Source organism: Cheilinus undulatus, linkage group 4, assembly GCF_018320785.1.
Source record: "Cheilinus undulatus linkage group 4, ASM1832078v1, whole genome shotgun sequence".
Taxonomy (NCBI): Eukaryota; Metazoa; Chordata; class Actinopteri; order Labriformes; family Labridae; genus Cheilinus; species Cheilinus undulatus.
Window position 1 is genome coordinate 6,719,667 of NC_054868.1, and position 20,201 is coordinate 6,739,867.

A 20,201-nucleotide genomic window follows, 5' to 3' on the forward strand; every position below is an offset into this window, starting at 1 on the left:
ATTACCGTTTCTAATACCCCCGTTGTTTATATCACATGACCACACTGCGCCACCAACCTTAGACTTTAGATCTGGTTTCAAATAGTTTATAGTAAAGTCGCTTGCTGTGTCTTTACCATAGGAGTACAACACAGACTACACCTAATTTTAACACCCATACACCTCAAGGATAAGGCTCATTTGCAGCAGACTGGAGTGAAATGACAAAAGCAAACAAAGAAAACTGGAAAGACACTTGTGCTTCAAACAGCACTTACCATTGGCTGTCCCTTTTATGACAAAATCACAATCAGCTTATCAAATTTACATGTCAAACTTCTGATCCTTCCCCAGTTTTTGGTTTTAAACAATGATCACTCCTTCAGGTTACATCTTCAGGTTAACTTCAGTTCTTTGCTGAGAAAAGGGTCGTTGTTAGAAAAGATGGCGATCAGCTTTGCGCTCGCCTTGGCTCCTTTCTTTCGCACCATGTCGATCACGTCTCGAGCTTTTTCCGCTCGTGGTTTGATTCTGGCCGCCTCGCCCTCAGCATCGTTCAAAACTTCACACTGTAGAAGTTCATCCAGCAGCTTGTTGAGAAGCGGATCAGACGCTCTGTCGATGAAGCGAGGCCGAGCGCGGTGTAGCTTCTCCACTGCAGACGCACTGCTCCTCATCATCGGCTGATTCTCATCTGGAGAAGTATCTGTTGATGAAGCTGGAAAAGAAACAAAACTCAACGATCAGTGGGCCTCATTGAAAAAAATCCTTCCTAAGATTTTTCTCAAATTTGTTCTTAAAGTTTCCATGAGAAACACACGTCAGATTCATACCACATTCTTAAACTGACAAATTGTTCACACGTGTTCTTAAGTTGATGTGTGTCATGTGCTTGTAAGCTCGAAGCATGTACCCATTTCCTCTAATTAGTACAGGGAAATGCCCTTTTAATGCCCATATAAGGGCATGAGGCTGTAGGGCTGTGTGCAACTACAGACAGAACACAAGAGTGAGATTTGAAGTGACAAGATTACAAACTGAGACGATGTGTAGAATAACACAATGTGCTTATCCTAATGCCACACAAATAATTATAATATTCAAATCTTTACTGAGCACAGCCATTTAACATTCACAGTGCTGCTGGAAAAAATAAGTGAGCCCTTAGGCTAATGACTCCAGAAAGAGTCAGGAGTTTATCTGACCTAATGCTTACAGGCTTTATTTACAGATTATTTGGCTGTAAGATAAGCATTTTAAGATTTGAAATGAGGCTGAATTCACTTCCATTCCTCCAGTGTTTATGGACCAGGAGCTTTTTTGCAGTGAAGCAGATTTTCTCTTACAGGGGGCTCTTTTTTAAAAAATGATGGCATAATGCTCATTTTGATGTGAGCACACAGCAATGTGCTGTTTTTGCCTTGATCGGTCCTTTTGTTGACTCATTCTCTGTGTAATTCTCTGTATAAGTCTTTACCAGGCAGATTGAGGCCATGCTCCCACACTGGGGTCTTGTCTGGATCTTGCACCATCAGGGTCACTTCTTCAGTGCTCGTCGTCAGGGTGATCTCAAACGATGCGTGGAAGTTAGGTCCATAGTTTTCAAAAAACTGCGCACACTGGAATAACATGCAGACATCATTATCGCTGATTGGTGTTCAGGATTGTATTCTCTTACAGAAGGAGTGGCGCCTGATACTCACAGGAGGTTGAATGGTGAAGCCCTCAGGGTTACTGTGCAGGCTGTAGAGTTGGTTGACATGGAGGCAACAGTAGGATGGGGCCTGGATGTACATGGATTTTTCATACTGTGCTTTTACCTTCAAAAACATCAGAACATTGGCCAGACAAATTAACACTGCAGGTTAAAGAGATTTGAGTTACAAGTTCAACTATACTGTGCTGTAGAGGAGATTTAAAAATGCCACATGGTGAGCAACACCACTTTTTTCCCCTAAAAAAACAGACTGCAGCTTTTATACTGGGGCAACTTATATCCTGGACATTACTTGGTTAAGCAGGCTTGTACACATACAGTGCTTTTAAAAAGTGTTCACCCCCTGGATGTTTTACCCTTTTACTGAGTTTATAAATCAAGCATTGTCAATATAATTTGGCTTTTTGACAGTTCTTGTTTTTACAAAAAAAATATTTATGTCAAACTGAAAAGAGATTTCTACAAAGTAGCGTATGGGTCTACACAATTAAAACCCAACTGCTTCGGTTTAAGCGTTTAAATCCGACTGTTTAGATTTAGGGTCAGCCTGTCGGCAAGCGGATAGAGCTGAAATTTCATCCCGGGTAATATACATCACGCCCCGGGGTAGAGATCCATGACTTGGGCGATGTATGTCACACCCTAGCGCAGAGGTTTCGCCTCAGCGTAGAGGTTTGCTTGAGGGCTACAGCCAGATGCCTCTCCTTTACTCTGAGTTGCTTGGAGTGTTCTTTTGTCTTCATGTTGTAATGGTATCCAGGATTACTAATTAACCATTTCCTGAACCTTGCAGACATTGGTGTCTTCATACTACAATCACTTGTAGTTTTCACTAATTTCACTAATTATGAGAATATTAGCATCAGTTGGCTGGACCTGGTCAGTCACTTTAATGAGAGTGAATATTTATGCAGTCACTTCTTTCTGACATTACTTTGCAGAAATCTGTTTTCACTTTGACATTAAAGAATTTTTTGTTTAGTCAAAAAAGCCAAATTATATTCACTATATCTGATTTATAAAATCAATAAAAGGGTAAAACCATCAAAGTAGTGATTACTTTTTATAGGAACTGCAGCATGGCTAAATGAAGCAAAATATAAAGTTAAATAAAACAGTGCATAAATGTGTGTACTCACTGATACCAATACCCGCATTTCAGATGTATTGGATGTATTTCTGATACTGGTATCAGAATCAGAACAGCTCTAGAATAAAGGATTCATTCAGTAGTTTTGGCCTTTGGAATCTTACATATTTCAGCATTTACTGCAGCTAGTTCTAACAAGTTGGTGATTCTGTAGTGGCTGAGTCATGCAACTTTAAAAATAAATGGTTTCAGCTAAACTGAAGAGTCGCCAATACAAATGTTAAAAACAAAAGCAGCCTGGAAACTTTAACCTATCTTGTTCATGAAGAGCCGTGTGTAGAGCGTTTTACCTCCTGCAGTGGGACGTTGCTTGGCAGCAGAATCACGCTCAGGATGACGTGCATTTTTTTGTACGCTGGTCGAGAGAACAGCAGGATTTGGCCGCGCACTGGTGTGGTCATGAAATCCTTAAACCTCTTGATGACATCCAGTATGATGCCAAAGGCAGAGAGGTGAGGGGTTTTCACCACCACGTGAGTTTCAGTAATCTCCAGCGGCTGAATGATGCTCATGCCCTCATCAGTGATGTGGACGACAGAAATACTCTCTGAGACCAGACCTGCAGATATTCAGAAAACCAGTTCCTCATGGTCACACTCTGAACAGCTACATGTTCTTTCCATGTAACAGAATATTTTCTCTGTTGTCAGTAGGGATGGGACATGGATTTCAAGTATCTGAAGTCATCAATCTATAAAAAAAAAACCTTACACACAACTTTTATGACTATTTTTATGCTTCCAACTAGGGATGTTCCTAGGCAGATAATTTCCCAGCCTATCAAAAGCAGGATATAAAATCTAGTAAAACATTCTGTAGAAATATAATGCCTGTGTAACTTATATCTCATACCTTTTTTTCAAAATATAAGCTAAACAATCTGACTTACATAGTGTTGTCAGATTAAATTACTGTAAATGAAATGTTATATGTTAGCCCTTCATTGGCAGTTTTAATTTTGCATTAGCATAAAGCTAACAGACGGTTCATGTGAATTGTTTGGTCTCTTTTGTTCCATCACTTCATTCTGATAAAATCACTACTCTGTAAAATATCAATGCATCTCTCCTTTTTTCTCTGTGCTGAATTGTAATCAGTTACCTTCTCAACATTCATCCTTTTTAAGGATAACAAAGAGAGTGCTGCTCTGTATTCATTAACATAAAAAGCCTGTGTTTATGTGTCTGTGTATATGTGGGCATCCTTAGTAATGTGAGCTTCTCAGTGGTCTTACCAGGTTCAGGCTCACAGTGAGGAAGATGCAGCTGACAGATCAGGTCTTGAGGAGACTTGATGCTGAACAGGGGTCCTCCAGGCACCTTTCCAGCTGGCTCAAGGAGCTTATTGTCCCAGATCAGGGTCTTGTATGTGACTTCCCCCTCATGGGTCACATTGAACATGAGCCCCGTCAGAGAACACTCAAACACACCTGAACAGGGGAACTTGAATCTGCAAAACAAAGAACAAATACTGCAGTTTACAACATGTGAGAGAGGGTCCTTGATGTGGGTCACAGAAAGGGGTGGAGACAGATAAAAGGTGAATCTATGGCCTTGTGCAGAAGAGGTAAAACATAACATCATCCACTTACAGTTATTAAGCATACATAGGGTAATTAACCATATTAATGAAAGACAGATGGAATATCACAGGGCTGGGTTTGCCACAACCTGGGCCGGGGGGGGGGCACATGTTAACATACACAGGATGTTCTGCAGCCAAAGTCAAGCTCAGTGGTATCTCTTCTGTCCAGGTCTTTTCACCCCTGGTAATACACCCAACGACCACTGACGATTTTCAGGTCCTTTGGCCATCCACAGCATGACCAGGGGCTCCTGGCAGCCCTACTACCCAGACAGTACCCTAGGCCATTCTTACTCAGTACATCCACACTTTACTCCAACCTAAAGGGGCAGACATTGTTGTTGTTTTTTAATGGATTATTTTCTCATATGCCTGGCAATGTACAACAACTTCCAGAGCAGGACCAGGGTTGTGTAAACCCCCCCCCCAATAGTGCCCTCTGGTGGCTTCTACTGAGGGTTAGTGCTGTACTGGTAGCAGGCCAAGCAAGCCAGACCAGTCATCCATTTCCCTACAACTGTTTTCTAGCTTTTCGAAGGGATTTCCAATGTATTTCAAAGCCAGTTGAGACATATGTTTCCTCCAACAAGTTCTGGTGTCTCCTCCAGTCTGGGCTTGCCTGGAAGACCTCCACAGGAAGACTACCAAGAGGCATCCTGATCAGCTTCCTAAACCACCTCCTGGCTCCTTTTGATGCGATGGAGAACCCTGCTGAAGAATCTCATTTCAACCGCTTGTACCCGCCGTCTACTCCTGGAGTTACACTCTACCTTAATCATGCCTGCCTCTGTTGATAGCCATCAAACAAGGTTTTCTTAAGAGATATCTTACCTGTAGGAAATGCTGAGTCTCTCTGTTACCACCTCAGGTGTGAAGCTTGACTTGGCCTGCAACCCACAAAAAGCTAAATTATTTTTTTTTCTTTAGGTGAGGCAGTGTGTAAAGCCTTCTCACTTGTGTTCTGTTACAGTAAACTTTGTTTAAGATGTCCGGCTGGCCTTAAAGCAGGAGGCCTGAGTTCTCCCTATCCCTCCAGTTTTCAACTCTTTTTACTGTCCTACCACAACGAAGGCGTAAAAGCCTGAACATTAAATAAATGAATCAAAAATACAGTATAGTTTACAAATAAATAATCAAAACAAACCATTTTACCAAAGGTATATACACTAAATACTGACCTAAATGGGCTAAATATTTATGAATGCACTTATGTTAAAGTACATACTTTTATTGAATGGACATTTCTTTTTAGAAATCTGCTTTTCCTTTGACATAAAGAGGAGTTTTACTGTATGTTTTTTGTGTAAAAAAAACCAACCAAATTACATTGACTGTAACTGATTCATTAAAATCAACTAAAGGGTAAAACATCCAAGGGAGTGAATACCTTCCATAGGCCTGGTACCTCTTTAGAATGAAAATCTCATTGGCTATAAGACCTGTCAGTCAAAAAACCAACCTCCTGCTATTGGCTCATTGAATAGACCTTGTTGCTAAACCAATAAACCTCTGTGCATGCAAGGTTACTTGATGATGTGGCTACACTCTTTTTGTTCTCTAGAGTCTACTAAACACAGAGAAGGTACATTTCCCTGTAGACCCTGCCATTGTGAGATGAACATAAAGTAAACCTAATGCACAATCCATTTGCTTCATAGATCAGCAGACTCTACATACTGCTTTTTAATCAATTATTTGCATTTTTGGGACTAAATTAGGTTGGACCCTCCACATACCATGACTATGACACAAGAGCAAACTGCACAGAGCAAGGACAGTTTTTGAGGGTTACTGCACCTGAATATCAGCACAGCAGTATGCTTTGTGAATCTGAACTGAAGATGGAGCAAATGGCGCACAGTTTTTGGTGCCTCGGAGGCCATGATCCTTTCCCCTCCTCCACAGGGACAGCCCTAGACTGGCTGTTATACAGTTTTTTATAAAAATGTTTCCACTTCCTGCAGTCTGGTGTAAGGCTGAGCTCTATGGGGTGGACTATAAGTGGGAGAGAGTGTAGGGCTGGTTTTAAGAGCGGTATAAAAACAGTAATACTCACATTATCCATCGCTGGCATCCCTGTGCTGGAAATGGTCAACGAGCCAACAACAACAGTGAACGCTGGATAGAGAGGCTCTGTGAAAGTAGCGTTGAATGTATGAAGATGAGTCTTCTTGTCTCCAGACAGTGAATAAAAAGACAGAGTCCCAGCAGGCCAGTCCAGGAAAAGTCCAAATCTCCTTCGTCTGGCCAGGAAAGCTTTTACATCAATGAATGGGACAGGAATAAACCACTGTCTTTGTCCATGAAAGAAAGAATAACCATCCGAACTCATCAAAGCACATGACCAGGCCTTTCCACTTGATAAAATATCAGGATTCATGTGTCCTTTTCTCTCTATGCTCTTATATGCCACACCAACATGAAGGAATCCCTCCCACTCCACCTCCCAGTAGCAGCGTCCAGTCAGACCCTCCTCACACAGCACCTGGGTTATTATGTCAAACCTGTCCGGGTGATCAGGATGCGGCTGCTTCTCTTCAGTAAAGTCCACTTTCTTCTTGCAGTCAGACAGGAGGAGGTTTTCATGCACCGTGTTGGAGTCAAGAGTTAGATTACAGGCATCTGTCAGAGAAACAGAGAGGAGGGGAATATATTAACAGAACAGTCTAAAGGAGAAATTCAGTAACACCATGATTTCCTTACACTTGTTCAGAAGCTGCAGGTTGACCCAGAGCTCTTCATCATGGTCGACACTGAGACAGAAGGACAAATGGAGGGCAATCACTATAAAGGCCAGCACATACCAACACATTCTGGGCTGGCCAAGCAAAATTAACATTAGAAGTAAACAAACTTGCTGCTCAGCTGAAAATGGAAAATAATTTTTTTAACATGAATTTTCGTTTTATTACAACCTGATTCCAAAAAAGTTGGGGCATTGTGTAAAATGTAAATGAAAACAGAAAACAAGGATTTGCAAATCTCATAAACTCATTTTTTATTCAAAATAGAACATAAATAACATATGTTAACAGTGAGAGATTTAACATTTGATGATACACAGTGCTTAACAAATTTATTAGACCACCACCCAAAGTAAGGTTATGCCACAGCTGCCCTAAATTAACAGCATTGGTAATTACCATAATCATTTTTTATGTTTCTGCAATGGTTAATACACCAATATGTAGAAGCTCTTAACCCAAAAGATATTTTTAATGCTGAAATATAATTATTATTGTTATCCATGAATTTTCAAATTTACTGATTTACAAGAAAACTGAAAAATAGTAAAGCACATTATTATTTCTTGATTAATATGTCACATTATAGTTATTTACTTGCATTCCTGAACAGAAAAATGAGTTTTAGTGGTTGAATGTTATGCTTGATTAATTTCTGACTTCTCAGAGAAGCCCAGTGAGCCGGCTCAAATTTGGGTATAAAAAGGTGAATTCAGTTTGAAATTCCTCATTCCTGTTCAAAATGGTAAAATGTGGAGAGCTCACTGAAAATGAAAGAGTCCACACTAAAGCAGTTCATGATGCTGGATGGTCTCTGAGACAAATAGGGAAAGACATAAAGTGTTCTCACAGTGTGGTCAAGTATGCTTTGGAGTCAATTGCCGAGACTGGTACTTACAAAATGCGCCAAGGAAGAGGCAGGAAACCAAAGTTAACTGAAGCAGATGTCAGACACCTCAAGATTTTAAGGACTAGAGACAGAAGGAAGACCACTGCTGATCCTCAGGCAGAGATGAATGCTTCTAGATCAGAGTCTGAGAAAGTCTCCAGAATGACCATAAGCAGACAACTGACGGAACAAGGCTTAAAGGGAAGAATAGCTGCTAAGAAGCCATTATTGAGGCCTGCAAACATCCAGAAACGCCTCCGATTTGCCAGGGAGCACAAACACTGGACAGTTGATGACTGAAAGAAGGTACTCTAGATGGACAAGTCCATGTTTGAACTCTTCGGTCAGCATGGTGTTTATGTCCGCAGAAAAGCTGAAGAACATTTTGATGCCAGATGTATTTCACCCACAGTGAAACACGGTGGAGAGTCCATTATGGTATGGGGTTCCATTTGTGGATATGGCGTGGGCAAATTAGTGAAAATCGACGGTATCATGAACAAGAACGTCTAACCACAACATCTTAGTGCATTATGGAATCTCTTCTGGACTGAATCTGATTGGTCGTGGGTTCATATACCAACAAGACAATGACCCCAAGCATACTTCAAAGCTGTGCAGAGACTATTTGACCAAGAAAAAGGAATCTGGAGTACTGGAACTGATGGACTGGCCAAGTCAAAGTCCAGATTTGAATCCTATTGAACAAATTTGGGATTTAGTAGATTCAAAGATTGATGGCACAAAAGTTTCATCTATAGCAAGTCTGTGGGAACAGCAAGAAACTATTTGGAACTCAATAACAAAAGAGACTGTGGAAAAGTACATAAAAACAATGGCACCAAGACCACAGGCTGTTATCAAGGCCAAAGGAGGCCATACAAAGTATAAAGTTTTTTGGTTATGTGTGATTAAAGGACTATTTAGTTGTTTAAATTTGTTATTTGCCAAATAAATGATGAGAACATTTTTAGTTTTAAACAAGTTTTTGAAAGATTTCTAAAATATCAATGTTTTTTCGTTTTTAATAAATTTGTTAAGCACTGTATATTAGCTCATTTTAAATTTGATGGCAGCAACACATCTCAAAAAAGTAGGGACAGAGCAAAAAAGGGCAAAATGGAAAAGTGTTCTGTGGTCAGATGAATCAAAATTTATTTATTTATTTATTTATTTTTGGAGATCATGGACATTGTCCTGCTGACTAAAGAGAAATGGGACCATGCAGCTTGTTATTAATGCACAGTTCAAAAGCCTGCATCTTTGATATTATAGGGACGCATTAGTGCCTATGGCATGGGCAGCTTACACATCTGGAAAGGTGCTATCAATGCTGGAAAGTATATAGAGGTTTTAGACTAATATATACTCCCATCCAGACAATGCCCTGTTTTTTTTAGAAGGCCTTGCATTTTTCAGCAAGAAAATGTTCAACCACATGCCACACCAAGTCTGGGTGCTGAACTGGCCTGCTGGCAGTCCAGACCTTTCACCAATAGAAAACATTTGGAGAATTATAAAATGAAAACTCTGGCGAAGAAGATCTAGGACTGTTGAGCAGCTAGAGTCCTACATCAGACAACATTCCTCTCCCAAAAGTCCAGCAACTGGTCTCCACAGTTCAGAGACGTTTTCAGACTGCTGTCAAAAGAAGAGGAGATGCAAACAATGGTAAATGTGGCATTTTGAGATGTGTTGCTGCCGTCGAATTCAAAATGAGCTAATATTTTCCATGAAATGGTAAAATAATTTAGTTTCAACATCCCGTATGATATGTATGTTCTCAGCTGAATAAAACATGGGTTTATGAGATTTGCAAATAGTTGATTTCAATTTTGTTCAGCGCCCCAAATATTTGAGAATTGGGGCTTTATTTCCATGAGTGCTGCCCTGTCAGACCAGTGTGGTCTGCAGCTTTAAAGTTCTTATTCTATCAAATACAGTGTTTTATCTTGTTGCACATCAAAAATATGCAGGAGTGCATGTACAAAATGACTCAGTGAAGTCCAATGATACATGGCTAACAAGTAAGCTATTTCACTTTTCAGGAATTCACCTTTAATTGCTTTCTCTTGGTAAGTAACAGTCAGGGTTAACGACAAACATAAAAACCTCCAGTAAGAGCTCTGCAGCTTGGGGCGCGCTGGTAGTCAAGTGGTTAAGGCGTGCACCATGTACGCAGGTGACCCGGGTTTGAATCCAGCCCGTAGCACTATTTCCTGCATGTCTCTCCCCGCTCTCTTCCCTTCCGACTCTATCCACTGTCCTTTCTCTAATAAAGGCACGAAAAGCCCAAAAATAAACCTTAAAAAAAAAAAAAAAAAAGAGCTCTGCAGGTATACACCATTTACTTTAGGATGGCCAACACAGAACAAGACCAGAGTACACATCCGTCCTCAGTTACTTTACAGCTGCCTATAATTGAGATTAAAAAAAAAAAACTAATTTAAGGTTAAATCTCTGCAGTGTACCAACTTGAGTTTTTCCAGTCGACATTCTGGGTCCTCCAGTCTCTCAGAGAGCAGCCTCACACCTGCCTCTCCTGGGTGGTTGTAGCTGAGGTCCAGCTCTCTCAGGTGGGAGGGGTTGGACTTCAGAGCCAAGGCCAGAGAGGCACAGCCTTCCTCTGTGATCCCACAATGTAACAGCCTGTGGGGAAAACAGAACAGAACTACATCCTGTTTGGTTCCCTGTGAATGCAACTCAATATCATCTTTATAACCCACTGTATTATAAGACACAAGTACCTCAGTATCTCCAGCCTACATTTCAAACTCCCCAGCCCTGTAGAGAGCAGCTGCACTCCTAAATCCTGCAGGTCGTTCCTGCTGAGGTCGAGTTCTCGCAACTGGGAGTTTGAGCTGAGAACTGAGGCAAACACTTGGCAGCATTTATTTTTCAGGTGACAACCAGGCATGCTACATTCAAGGAAAAAAAATACAGTTTTGAACATTTACAGAGACAAGAAAGCGGTACCTAATGAGGCCTTTATTACAGAAACTTTACCTGAACTCCCTCAGTTTACAGACAGGACCGATCAGGCCAGCGGGAATGAAAGTCAGCAGGGTTAACTCATCAATTAAGTCTTCATATTCCTTCTTTTCTTCCACTTCTTTGGAGTAATATCCACTATAATCGTGTGGATAACTGTATATGCAGTCAATCAGGTCCAGGGTTCTCAGTGATGTTTGCTTTGATTGAAGGGTCGAGGCCAGACTGTGACAGTGTCTAAAATCTAGAGTGAACCCAGACAATCTGTTCAAAAACAAACAAACAAACAAAATTAATCTGTTTGTGTGTGTGTGTGTGTGTGTGTGTGTGTGTGTGTGTGGGGGGGGGTCAAATTGTTTAAAAATTCAAATTTGTCAGAATGAGTAAAACTTAACAATAAAATCAAGCACCTAGACATGCAGACTGTTTCTACAAACATTTGTGAAAGAATAGCTCGCTCTCAAGAGCTCAGTGAATTCCAGCATGGTACTGTGATAGGATGCCACCTGTGCAACAAGTCCACTTGTGAAATTTCCTGGCTCCTAAATATTCCACAGTCAACTGTCAGTGGTATTATAACAAAGTGGAAGCGATTAGGAACGACAGCAACTCAGCCACCAAGTGGTAGGCCACGTGCACTATGCACTATGCGCCTCAGCATCCGCTGAGGTGCATAATGCACAGAGGTCGCCAACTTTCTGCAGAGTCAATTGCTACAGACCTCCAAACTTCATGTGGCCTTCAGATTAGCTCAAGAACAGTGTGTAGAGAGCTTCATGGAATGGGTTTCCATGCCGGAGCAGCTGCATCTAAGCCATACATCACCAAGTGCAATGCAAAGCGTTGGATGAAGTGGTGTAAAGCACACCGCCACTGGACTCTAGAGCAGAGGAGACGTGTTCTCTGGAATGACCACTTGCGCCTCTCCATCTGGCAATCTGATGGACGAGTCTGGGTTGCCAGGAGAACGGTACTTGTCTGACTGCATTGTGCCAAGTGTAAAGTTTGGTGGAGGGGGGATTATGGTGTGGGCTTGTTTTTCAGGAGCTGGGCTTGGCTCCTTAGTTCCAGTGAAAGGAACTCTGAATGCTTCAGCATACCAAGAGATTTTGGATAATTCCATGCTCCCAACATGACTGTGCACCAGTGCACAAAGCAATGTCCATAAAGACATGGATGAGAGAGTTTGGTGTGGATGAACACATGGCCTGCACAGAGTCCTGACCTCAACCTGATAGAACACCTTTGGGATGAATTAGAGCGGAGACTGAGAGGCAGGCCTTCTCGTCCAACAACAGTGTTTGACCTCACAAATGTGCTTCTGGAAGAATGGTCAAAAATTCCCATAGACACACTCCTAAACCTTGTGGAAAGCTTTCCCAGAAGAGTTGAAGCTGTTATAGCTGCAAAGGGTGGACCAATGTCGTATTAAACCCTATGGATTAAGAATGGGATGTCACTTACAGTCATGGACGAAAGTATTGACACCCCTGGAATTTTTCCAGAAAATACACCATTTCTCCCAGAAATTGTTGCAATTACAAATGCTTTTCGTATACAAATGTTTATTTCCTTCATGTGCATTGGAACAACACAAAAAATCCAAAGAAAGAAGACAAAATTTACATAATTTTACACAAAAATAAAAAAAATGGGCCAGACAAAATTACTGGCACCCTTTTAAACTGTGGGTAAATCATTTTATTCCAAGCATGTAATGCTCATTTAAACTCACCTGTGGCAGCAACAGGTGCTGGCAATCTAGAAATCACACCTGAAACCAGTTAGAATGTATGAAAGTTGACTCAACCTTTGTGTTGTGTTCCTGTGTGTGTCACAGCAAGCATGGAGAAGAGAAAGAGGAGCCGAGAATTGTCTGAAGACTTAAGAAGCAAAATTGTGGAAAAATATTAACAATCTCAAGGTTAAAGACCATCTCCAGAGATCTTGAGATTCCTTTGTCCATTGTGTGTAATATAATCAAGAAGTTTATAACCCATGGAGCTGTGGCTAATCTCCCTGGACGTGGATGGAAGAGAGAAACTGACAAAAGAATGCAACACAGGATAGTTGGAATGGTTGATAAACATCCTCAGTCAACTTCCACACAAATTCAGGCTGTCCTGCAGACTCAGGGTGCAAAAGTGTCAGCTCAGACCATACATGGTCATCTGAATGAGATGAAGTGCTATGGCAGGAGAATGAGGAGAACCCCACTGCTGACAAAGAGACATAAAAAAATCCAGACTGGAGTTTGCAAAAATGTACCTGAGTAAGCCTCAATCCTTCTGGGAGAACATTTTGTGGACAGATGTGACTAAGGTAGAGCTTTTTGGAAAAGCATGTCATTCTACTGTTTACAGAAAACAGAATGAGGCCTACAAAGAAAAGAACACAGTACCTACAGTCAAACATGGTGGAGCTTCAAGGATGTTTTGGGGTTGTTTTGCTGCCTCTGGCACTGGGTGCCTTGACTGTGTGCAAGGAATCATGAAATCTGAGACTATCAAAAAATTTTGGGCCACAATGTAGGGCCTAGTGTCAGAAAGCTGGGTCTGCATCAGAGGTCATGGGTGTTCCAGCAGGACAATTACCCCAAACATACCTCAAAAAGCCCCAAGAAATGGTTGGAGACAAAGCTGGAGAGTTCTGAAGTAGCCAGTAATGAGTGCAGGTCTAAATACCATTGAACACCTATGGAAAGATCTCAAAACTGCTGTTGAAGAAAGTACCCTTGAAATCTGAGAGGCCTGGAGCAGTTTACAAAAGAAGAGTGGTCCAAAATTCCAGTTGAGAGGTGTAAGAAGCTTTTCGATGGTTATAGGAAGCCATTCATTTGCAGTTATTTTTTCCGAGGTTGTGAAACCAAATATTAAGTTGAGGGTGCCAATAATTTTGTCCGGCATATTTTTGGGGTTTGGTGTAAAATTATGTCAATTTTGTGTTTTTTCTTCAGATTTTTTGTGTTGCTCCAAAGCACATAAAGGCAATGAACACATGTATGCCAATAATATTTGTTGATTGAAACAATTTCTGGGAGAAATTATGTATTTTCTGGAAAAATTCCAGGGGTGCCAATATTTTCGTCCATGACTGTAAGTTCATATGGGAGTCAAGGCAGGCGAGTGAACACTTTTGGCAAAAAAGTGTAGACTTACTCGATTCAGTGAGTTCAGTGAGTGGCATTGAAAGCAGGTGTTTGCATTGCCAAAGCAGTGCACAGTTTTAGAAAAACTATAGTAATTCTTTAAATTTACCTCAGTGTCTCCAGTTTACAGTCAGGTCCATCCAGAACACCCAAGAGATCGTGATGAGGAGGAGTGTCGACGTTATAAACACACACCAGGTGAAGTTCTCGTAAGTATGAGTCTGATGACAGTAGGATTGAAAATAGAATCTCAAGGCACTCCTCTTTTAGCTGATCGCTCTTGAGTCTGTAGAATCAGAAAAACATCAGGTCATGAGTTCAAATAAGTTTTTCAAAAGTTGTTCTAACATTTATTTTCAAAAAAATCTAAATTTTCTCAGGATTTCGTCAGTAGGAACAATTCTATGGACTTAGGAATCTTTTTAAATGTATAGCCCCTGATTTCACGAAAGCCTCAGAAAAGTCACTAATGACAGACATGGAATTGGACAGGACCATAGGCTTTGCATGGTTAACAACTTTTCTCACTGTGGTGAAAAAGCTTTAATAAGAGGATGATATTAGACCCACATCTAATTTGCCATGCTCCCTTTACATCTAAAGACATTGCAGGACAGTTTTCAATTAGCTGAAGCTAGCTAGCTGGCTGCCTGGCTGCTTTATTGACCCTGAAGAAAATTCAAGAAATTAAAATAGAATATCAAATTTTATTCACCCCCTTTAAAGTGGTTGGCCTAATTCAACAGAGGTTCAGTCATTTGGTGCTAGTAGTCTCACATTTAGTGAAATGGGGATCACCTAAGTGCAGTGAATGTGTCTCAAGTGATTGTAGTATAAAGACACCAGTGTCTGGATAGGACCAGTCACTGGTTAATCAATATTCCTGGCTACCATTACACCATGGAGACAAAACAACACTCAAAGCAACTCAGAAAAAGTTACTGAAAAGCATAAGCCAGGGGATGATAGAAAAACATGTCCAAGGCACTGAAGATCCCCCGCAATTCAGTGAAATCTATCATCAAAAAATGACACATATAAAGCTGCCTAGATCAGGTCATCCTCACAAACTGAGTTACCGTACAAGAAGGAGACTAAAGAGACTAGAGACCACCAAGACACCTATGACTACTCTGAATGAGTTACAAGCTTCAGCAGCCAAGATGGGAGAGACTCTGCATACAACTGTTGGCTGGATTCTTCTCCAGTCAAAGCTTTATGGGAGAGTGGCAAAGAGCAAGCCACTGTTGAGGAAAACTCAGCTTAAATCTGGACTACAGTTCACCAAAAGGCATGTGGAGACTCCATGATCAACAGGAAGAAAGTTCCTTGGACTGGTGAGACCAAAATGGTGCTTTTTGGCCATCAGAAAAGACACCAAACACTGCATCACTACAAACACAGTAACCCCACTGTGAAGCATGGTGGTGGCAGCATCATGCTGTGGGGATGCTTCTCAGCAGCCAGCCCTGGATGGCTTGTAAAGGTAGAGGGTAACTTTAATGTGGCAAAATTTTGGAAAATCCTGGAGGACAATCAGATTCAGTCTGCAACAGAACTGTGGCTTCAGAGATTTGTTTTCCACCAAGACAATGACCTGAGGCATTCAGGAAAGAGCTGTTCATGCCTCGTCCCTGTGTAACCTGACAGAGTGTGAGCAGTTTTGCAAAAAAGGATGGAGCAAAATTGCAGTTTCTAGTTGTGCAAGCCTGACTTAGACCTATACACACAGACTCAGTGCTGTGATTGCAGCCAAAGCTACTAAATACTGACTTGAAGGGGGTGAATATTTATACAATCACTTATTTTATGTTACATATTTTTATTTGATTTACATTACTTTGTAGTAATCTGTTTTCACTTTGACATTAAAGAGGTTTTCTTTGTTGAAAAAGACAAATTGACTTGACTATGACTGATTTATAAAATCAATAAATGGTAAAAAATACAATGGGGTGAATGATTTTTATAGGCACTTTAAATAAAAGGAGAGAAATAAGTTATGAATCCAACTCTTAAAACAAATAAAAATGGTTAATCTACTGGAGCCTACTGTCCACATCTGTTTCCCTTTGAACATTAGGTACACTGTTGCCCATAAAATAGATTATAATTAGCTACAAATTGCTGGAATTAAAATGATAAAATAAAATAAATTTAAATTAAACTTAAAAACTTAAGGATTAGTTAGAAGTAACTCAAAAGTTCACTTCATGAAGACTGATAAATAAATTATACAGAAATGTGTTTTTGTTGATTTTAAAGGTGCAGTGTGTAATATTTAGCCTAGTAGCATTTAGCCGAACAAATTTGGTAAAATAAAGCAAAACATTTCTAAGACAGTCTATCTAAATAAGTGTTTAGTCATCTAAATTCAAAAATAGCTATTTTGAAAAAAACAACTCAGAATAAACTTTTAATTCATACATAGGGAGGGTCCCCTCCATGGATGCCGCCATCTTGGATTTTTACATGTCTTCACGGTAACATACAGGAAAAATAGGATAAACAAAGTTATTGTATTGTATTGTATTGTATTGTATTCACATTACAGGTACACATTAAATTCAACTGGTTCCCACAGTTTCCAGCAGAGAAATGCAATCTAGAACCCACTTCTAGATGTTGATATTCAGTTTTACACACTACACCTTTAATAGCCTTATTTATATTTATGGAATATTTACAAAAGCTGCTGCTTCTACATGTAAAAGTATGAGGGTTGTATCAGTGATTTAATGGCCCTGCATTTAATTGATATCACACTGGTACAAATTTTTTAAGTATCAGCCACTATTAAGATAGAGCTTGCCTATTTTCACCCCAGATTCAGTCAAAATAAAGAGGAAAATTACACACAGAGGGACACATTTACATTTTTTCAGCAGATATATATGTCCACACTGGCAGAAGATGTCAGATAAATACATGTTAGTTAAGTTTACATTTTGTGCTTTCAAAGTAAAAGCCTGGTTTATTTGTGAAGACACCTCGTTTGTACAGAACTCTGTTTTGAATTTTTCCCTGCTCAGTTAGTTTATATAATAATCGTGTCACTTGAATGGAGCTTTATTAACATTAAATTTCTGAAGTAAGACAGGGCTAAACAAATGCAATCAATATGAAGTACACCTAGAAATCTGTGACAGTATGACATGCAGCCAACATGCACCCAGCGTTAAGCAGCCATAACACAACCTTTGGTCACAGTGCAGATTTCTTAAAGAATTCTTAGGATACTTACACAGCTCTCTTACACCTTGCCATTGCCCTGACGAGTTTCTCAATTCCATAGATTGGTGTAAAGCACTTTTCTAGATTAATTTCCTCAACCAGCTCCCCAGATATCTGCAGCATGGTGGAGAGCACAGCACAGTCAATGGGTGAGAGTCTTGCTCCTGCATCCAGAAACCTCCTGATGTCATCCTGAAATCTCTCCTCTTTGAGCTCAAACTTGCAGAGGAGCAGGTTCATGCACCTTTCTTGTGGGAGGTTTCCTGCATGAAAATTTCGCAGGTACTTCTTCACCTCTTCAACAGTCTCTGAGCTGCTCTTTGTCTGTGGTAGTAAATCTTGCAGCATCTTCTGATTGGACTCCAATGAGAATCCTAGGAAGAAGCACAGGAACAGGTCCAACTGACCCTTCTCACTCTTCAAGGCTTGGTCCACAACTCTCTTCTGCAACTCAAGCAATCCCAGCTCTGTAGGATCTACCTGTAGGAAAGACTTCAGGGGGCTGACGTCCTTCGTCACACAGCAGTGGAACACGAAAAGTGCAGCGAGAAACTCCTGGAAGCTTAAATGCACAAAGCTGAACATCTTTGTCTCGTACAGGCCGCGTTCTTGCTTCAGGATTTCTGAGCAAAATCCACAAAACTCAGAGGCTTTGTCAAGGTCAATGCCACACTCTTGGAGGTCCTCTTCATAGAATATGATGTTTCCTTTCTGCAGCTGCTCAAACGCCAGCTTGGACAGATTTAAAATCATGGCTGCATCCTTTGTCGACTTCTTCTTTCGAGCCTTCTGTCCATACTTCTGTGCTGTTCTTTGGGTTTGAATGATCAAATAATAAATGTACAACTCTGTCATTGTTGTGATCCTTCGACTCCTCTGATCACTCCATCCTGTCTTGAAGACTTCAGCTATAATCCAACAGAAGATTGGGATGTGACCCATGAAGTAGAAGCTGATCATCCCTCGGAGATGGTCTAGGACTTCCTTGGCTTGACCAGCAGAGTTGAATCTCTTCTTGAAGTATTCCTCCTTGTGTTGCTCAGTAAACCCTTGGACTTCTGTCATTTGATCAATGTACTTAGAGGGAATCTGACCAGCAGCTGCAGGACGAGAAGTAATCCAGAGCAGAGCATCGGGCAGGAGGTTTCCTTTTAAGAGATTTGTCAGCAGCACATTCACCGTTGCATGCTGGTCAGGGTTAGTTATTGTCATGGCTCCTTCAAAGTCCAGGGAAAATCTGCTTTCATCTAAGCCATCCAAAATGAACAGCACTTGCTTTTGAGGGAGTTTCTGTGCATCTTTAAGTGGCCTCAGCTCAGGGTAGAAGTGAAGAAGAAGTTCCAGCAGTGTGTATTCACCCTCTTTGAGCATGTTCAGCTCTCTAAAGGGAAGCACGAAGATGAAGTCAATGTGCTGGTTGGATTTCCCCTGTGCCCAATGTAGGGAGAAGTTTTGGACCGCAACAGTCTTCCCAATGCCGGCTATGCCTTTAGTCATCACCCTCTGGATGGATTTATGAGGTGCAGGTTGTTGTTGGAAGAAGTTTCTTCCTTGTTTGAAGATATTCAGGCTGTCGATCTCCTCATACAGGAAAGGCTGTGCTCCCTTATTTGGGACTTTGAACTGATCCAGAATCTCATGTGATCGGCAGCCATAATCCTCATTTTGTTGTGTGATGAAGAGTCTAGTGTAGATATTTTCCAGGCGTGACTGAGTGGCTGAGGTGCCCTCATAAATGCAGGTAAATTTTTCCCTCAGATGTGCTTTTAGGTTCTTTTTCACACTCTCAAGGGTTGGATTGTTTTCCATGGCTGCTGCTCTGAAACCACCTGCTCCCTGTCTTTTTGGTATGCAAATCATTTCCATCAGACCTGGATCAGGCCTGTGAAAATTGATCAAATAAAAAATGAGGAAGAAATAAATTAAACAGCATTAAACACACAAATAACTGCTCTGGAGTAAGGTTGGGTGGTGATATAGTATCCTAGGGTATGTTAAAAAAATCCTGATAAAATCTGCCGTGTCAGGCATCCATGCTTATGATAAATTCCTGTGGAGTGGGGGCGTCGAACTTACAGCCACATCCAGCTCAACATTAAGTCTCATCAGGCTCAAACATAGACTGTAAAAAGCCTGTGTGACGTCAGCCGTTTGATTTCAATAGACAGACTTGAACAGCTTTTGACAACAATCCACAGTGGCCTCCAATATTAAAATCGCTGTCTCAACAGAACTTTGGATCAACCTAACGGCAGACAAGAGCCCGCCCACTGAGCTCGACTTCTTGTCAGCTAAGCTATCACTAAAGCTAGCCTTCTGGTTGACAGACAGGTCTGCCTGTCAAACTATCTGTCAATCAAATGAGACAAGCCAATCAGTGCACAGTGAAGTTTCTCCAAAATATAATCAAAACAACTGTGGTAAAAAAAAATTCACCCCCTGTACAGTGAGAGCACATAAAGACATTAGCTAATGAAAAACGTTTGGTTTTGGATAGGGATGCACCGAAAATTCAGCCACCGAAAAGTGCATTTTTTCGGTTTGCGGTCGAAAGACTTTTATCACCGAAACAACAAGGCCAGAACACGATGTTGTGATGACGCAGCCAGCACGCGCTTGGATCAGTGGTTCTCAAATAGGGGTATGCGTACGTGAAGGCACTCCAGGGGGTATGTGAGATTTCAGAATATATGCTGGCTATGTAAGAAAAATAGCGCCTTTCTTTGCACGTCAGGAGCGACACGGTTTTGTGAGTATATTATGTA

General features: G+C 40.9%; 1 protein-coding gene across 1 annotated transcript in view; it reads right to left on the reverse strand.

Moving 5' to 3' along the window:
- Positions 1 to 235: 235 nt before the first annotated feature.
- The window catches only part of LOC121508893 (NACHT, LRR and PYD domains-containing protein 12-like), a 28,540-nt gene continuing 8,574 nt past the window's right edge, over positions 236 to 20,201 (reverse strand). Inside the window, exons 3-15 of the mRNA XM_041786023.1 lie at positions 17,447 to 19,318; positions 14,312 to 14,488; positions 11,070 to 11,318; positions 10,811 to 10,981; positions 10,539 to 10,712; positions 7,134 to 7,183; positions 6,487 to 7,052; positions 5,262 to 5,317; positions 4,081 to 4,295; positions 3,137 to 3,405; positions 1,683 to 1,799; positions 1,457 to 1,598; positions 236 to 697 (exon numbers count right to left, since the gene is read on the reverse strand). Of these exons, the coding sequence (XP_041641957.1) occupies positions 375 to 697; positions 1,457 to 1,598; positions 1,683 to 1,799; positions 3,137 to 3,405; positions 4,081 to 4,295; positions 5,262 to 5,317; positions 6,487 to 7,052; positions 7,134 to 7,183; positions 10,539 to 10,712; positions 10,811 to 10,981; positions 11,070 to 11,318; positions 14,312 to 14,488; positions 17,447 to 19,318 (4,381 nt within the window). The 3' untranslated portion in view covers positions 236 to 374. The remainder of the gene's footprint in view (positions 698 to 1,456; positions 1,599 to 1,682; positions 1,800 to 3,136; positions 3,406 to 4,080; positions 4,296 to 5,261; positions 5,318 to 6,486; positions 7,053 to 7,133; positions 7,184 to 10,538; positions 10,713 to 10,810; positions 10,982 to 11,069; positions 11,319 to 14,311; positions 14,489 to 17,446; positions 19,319 to 20,201) is intronic.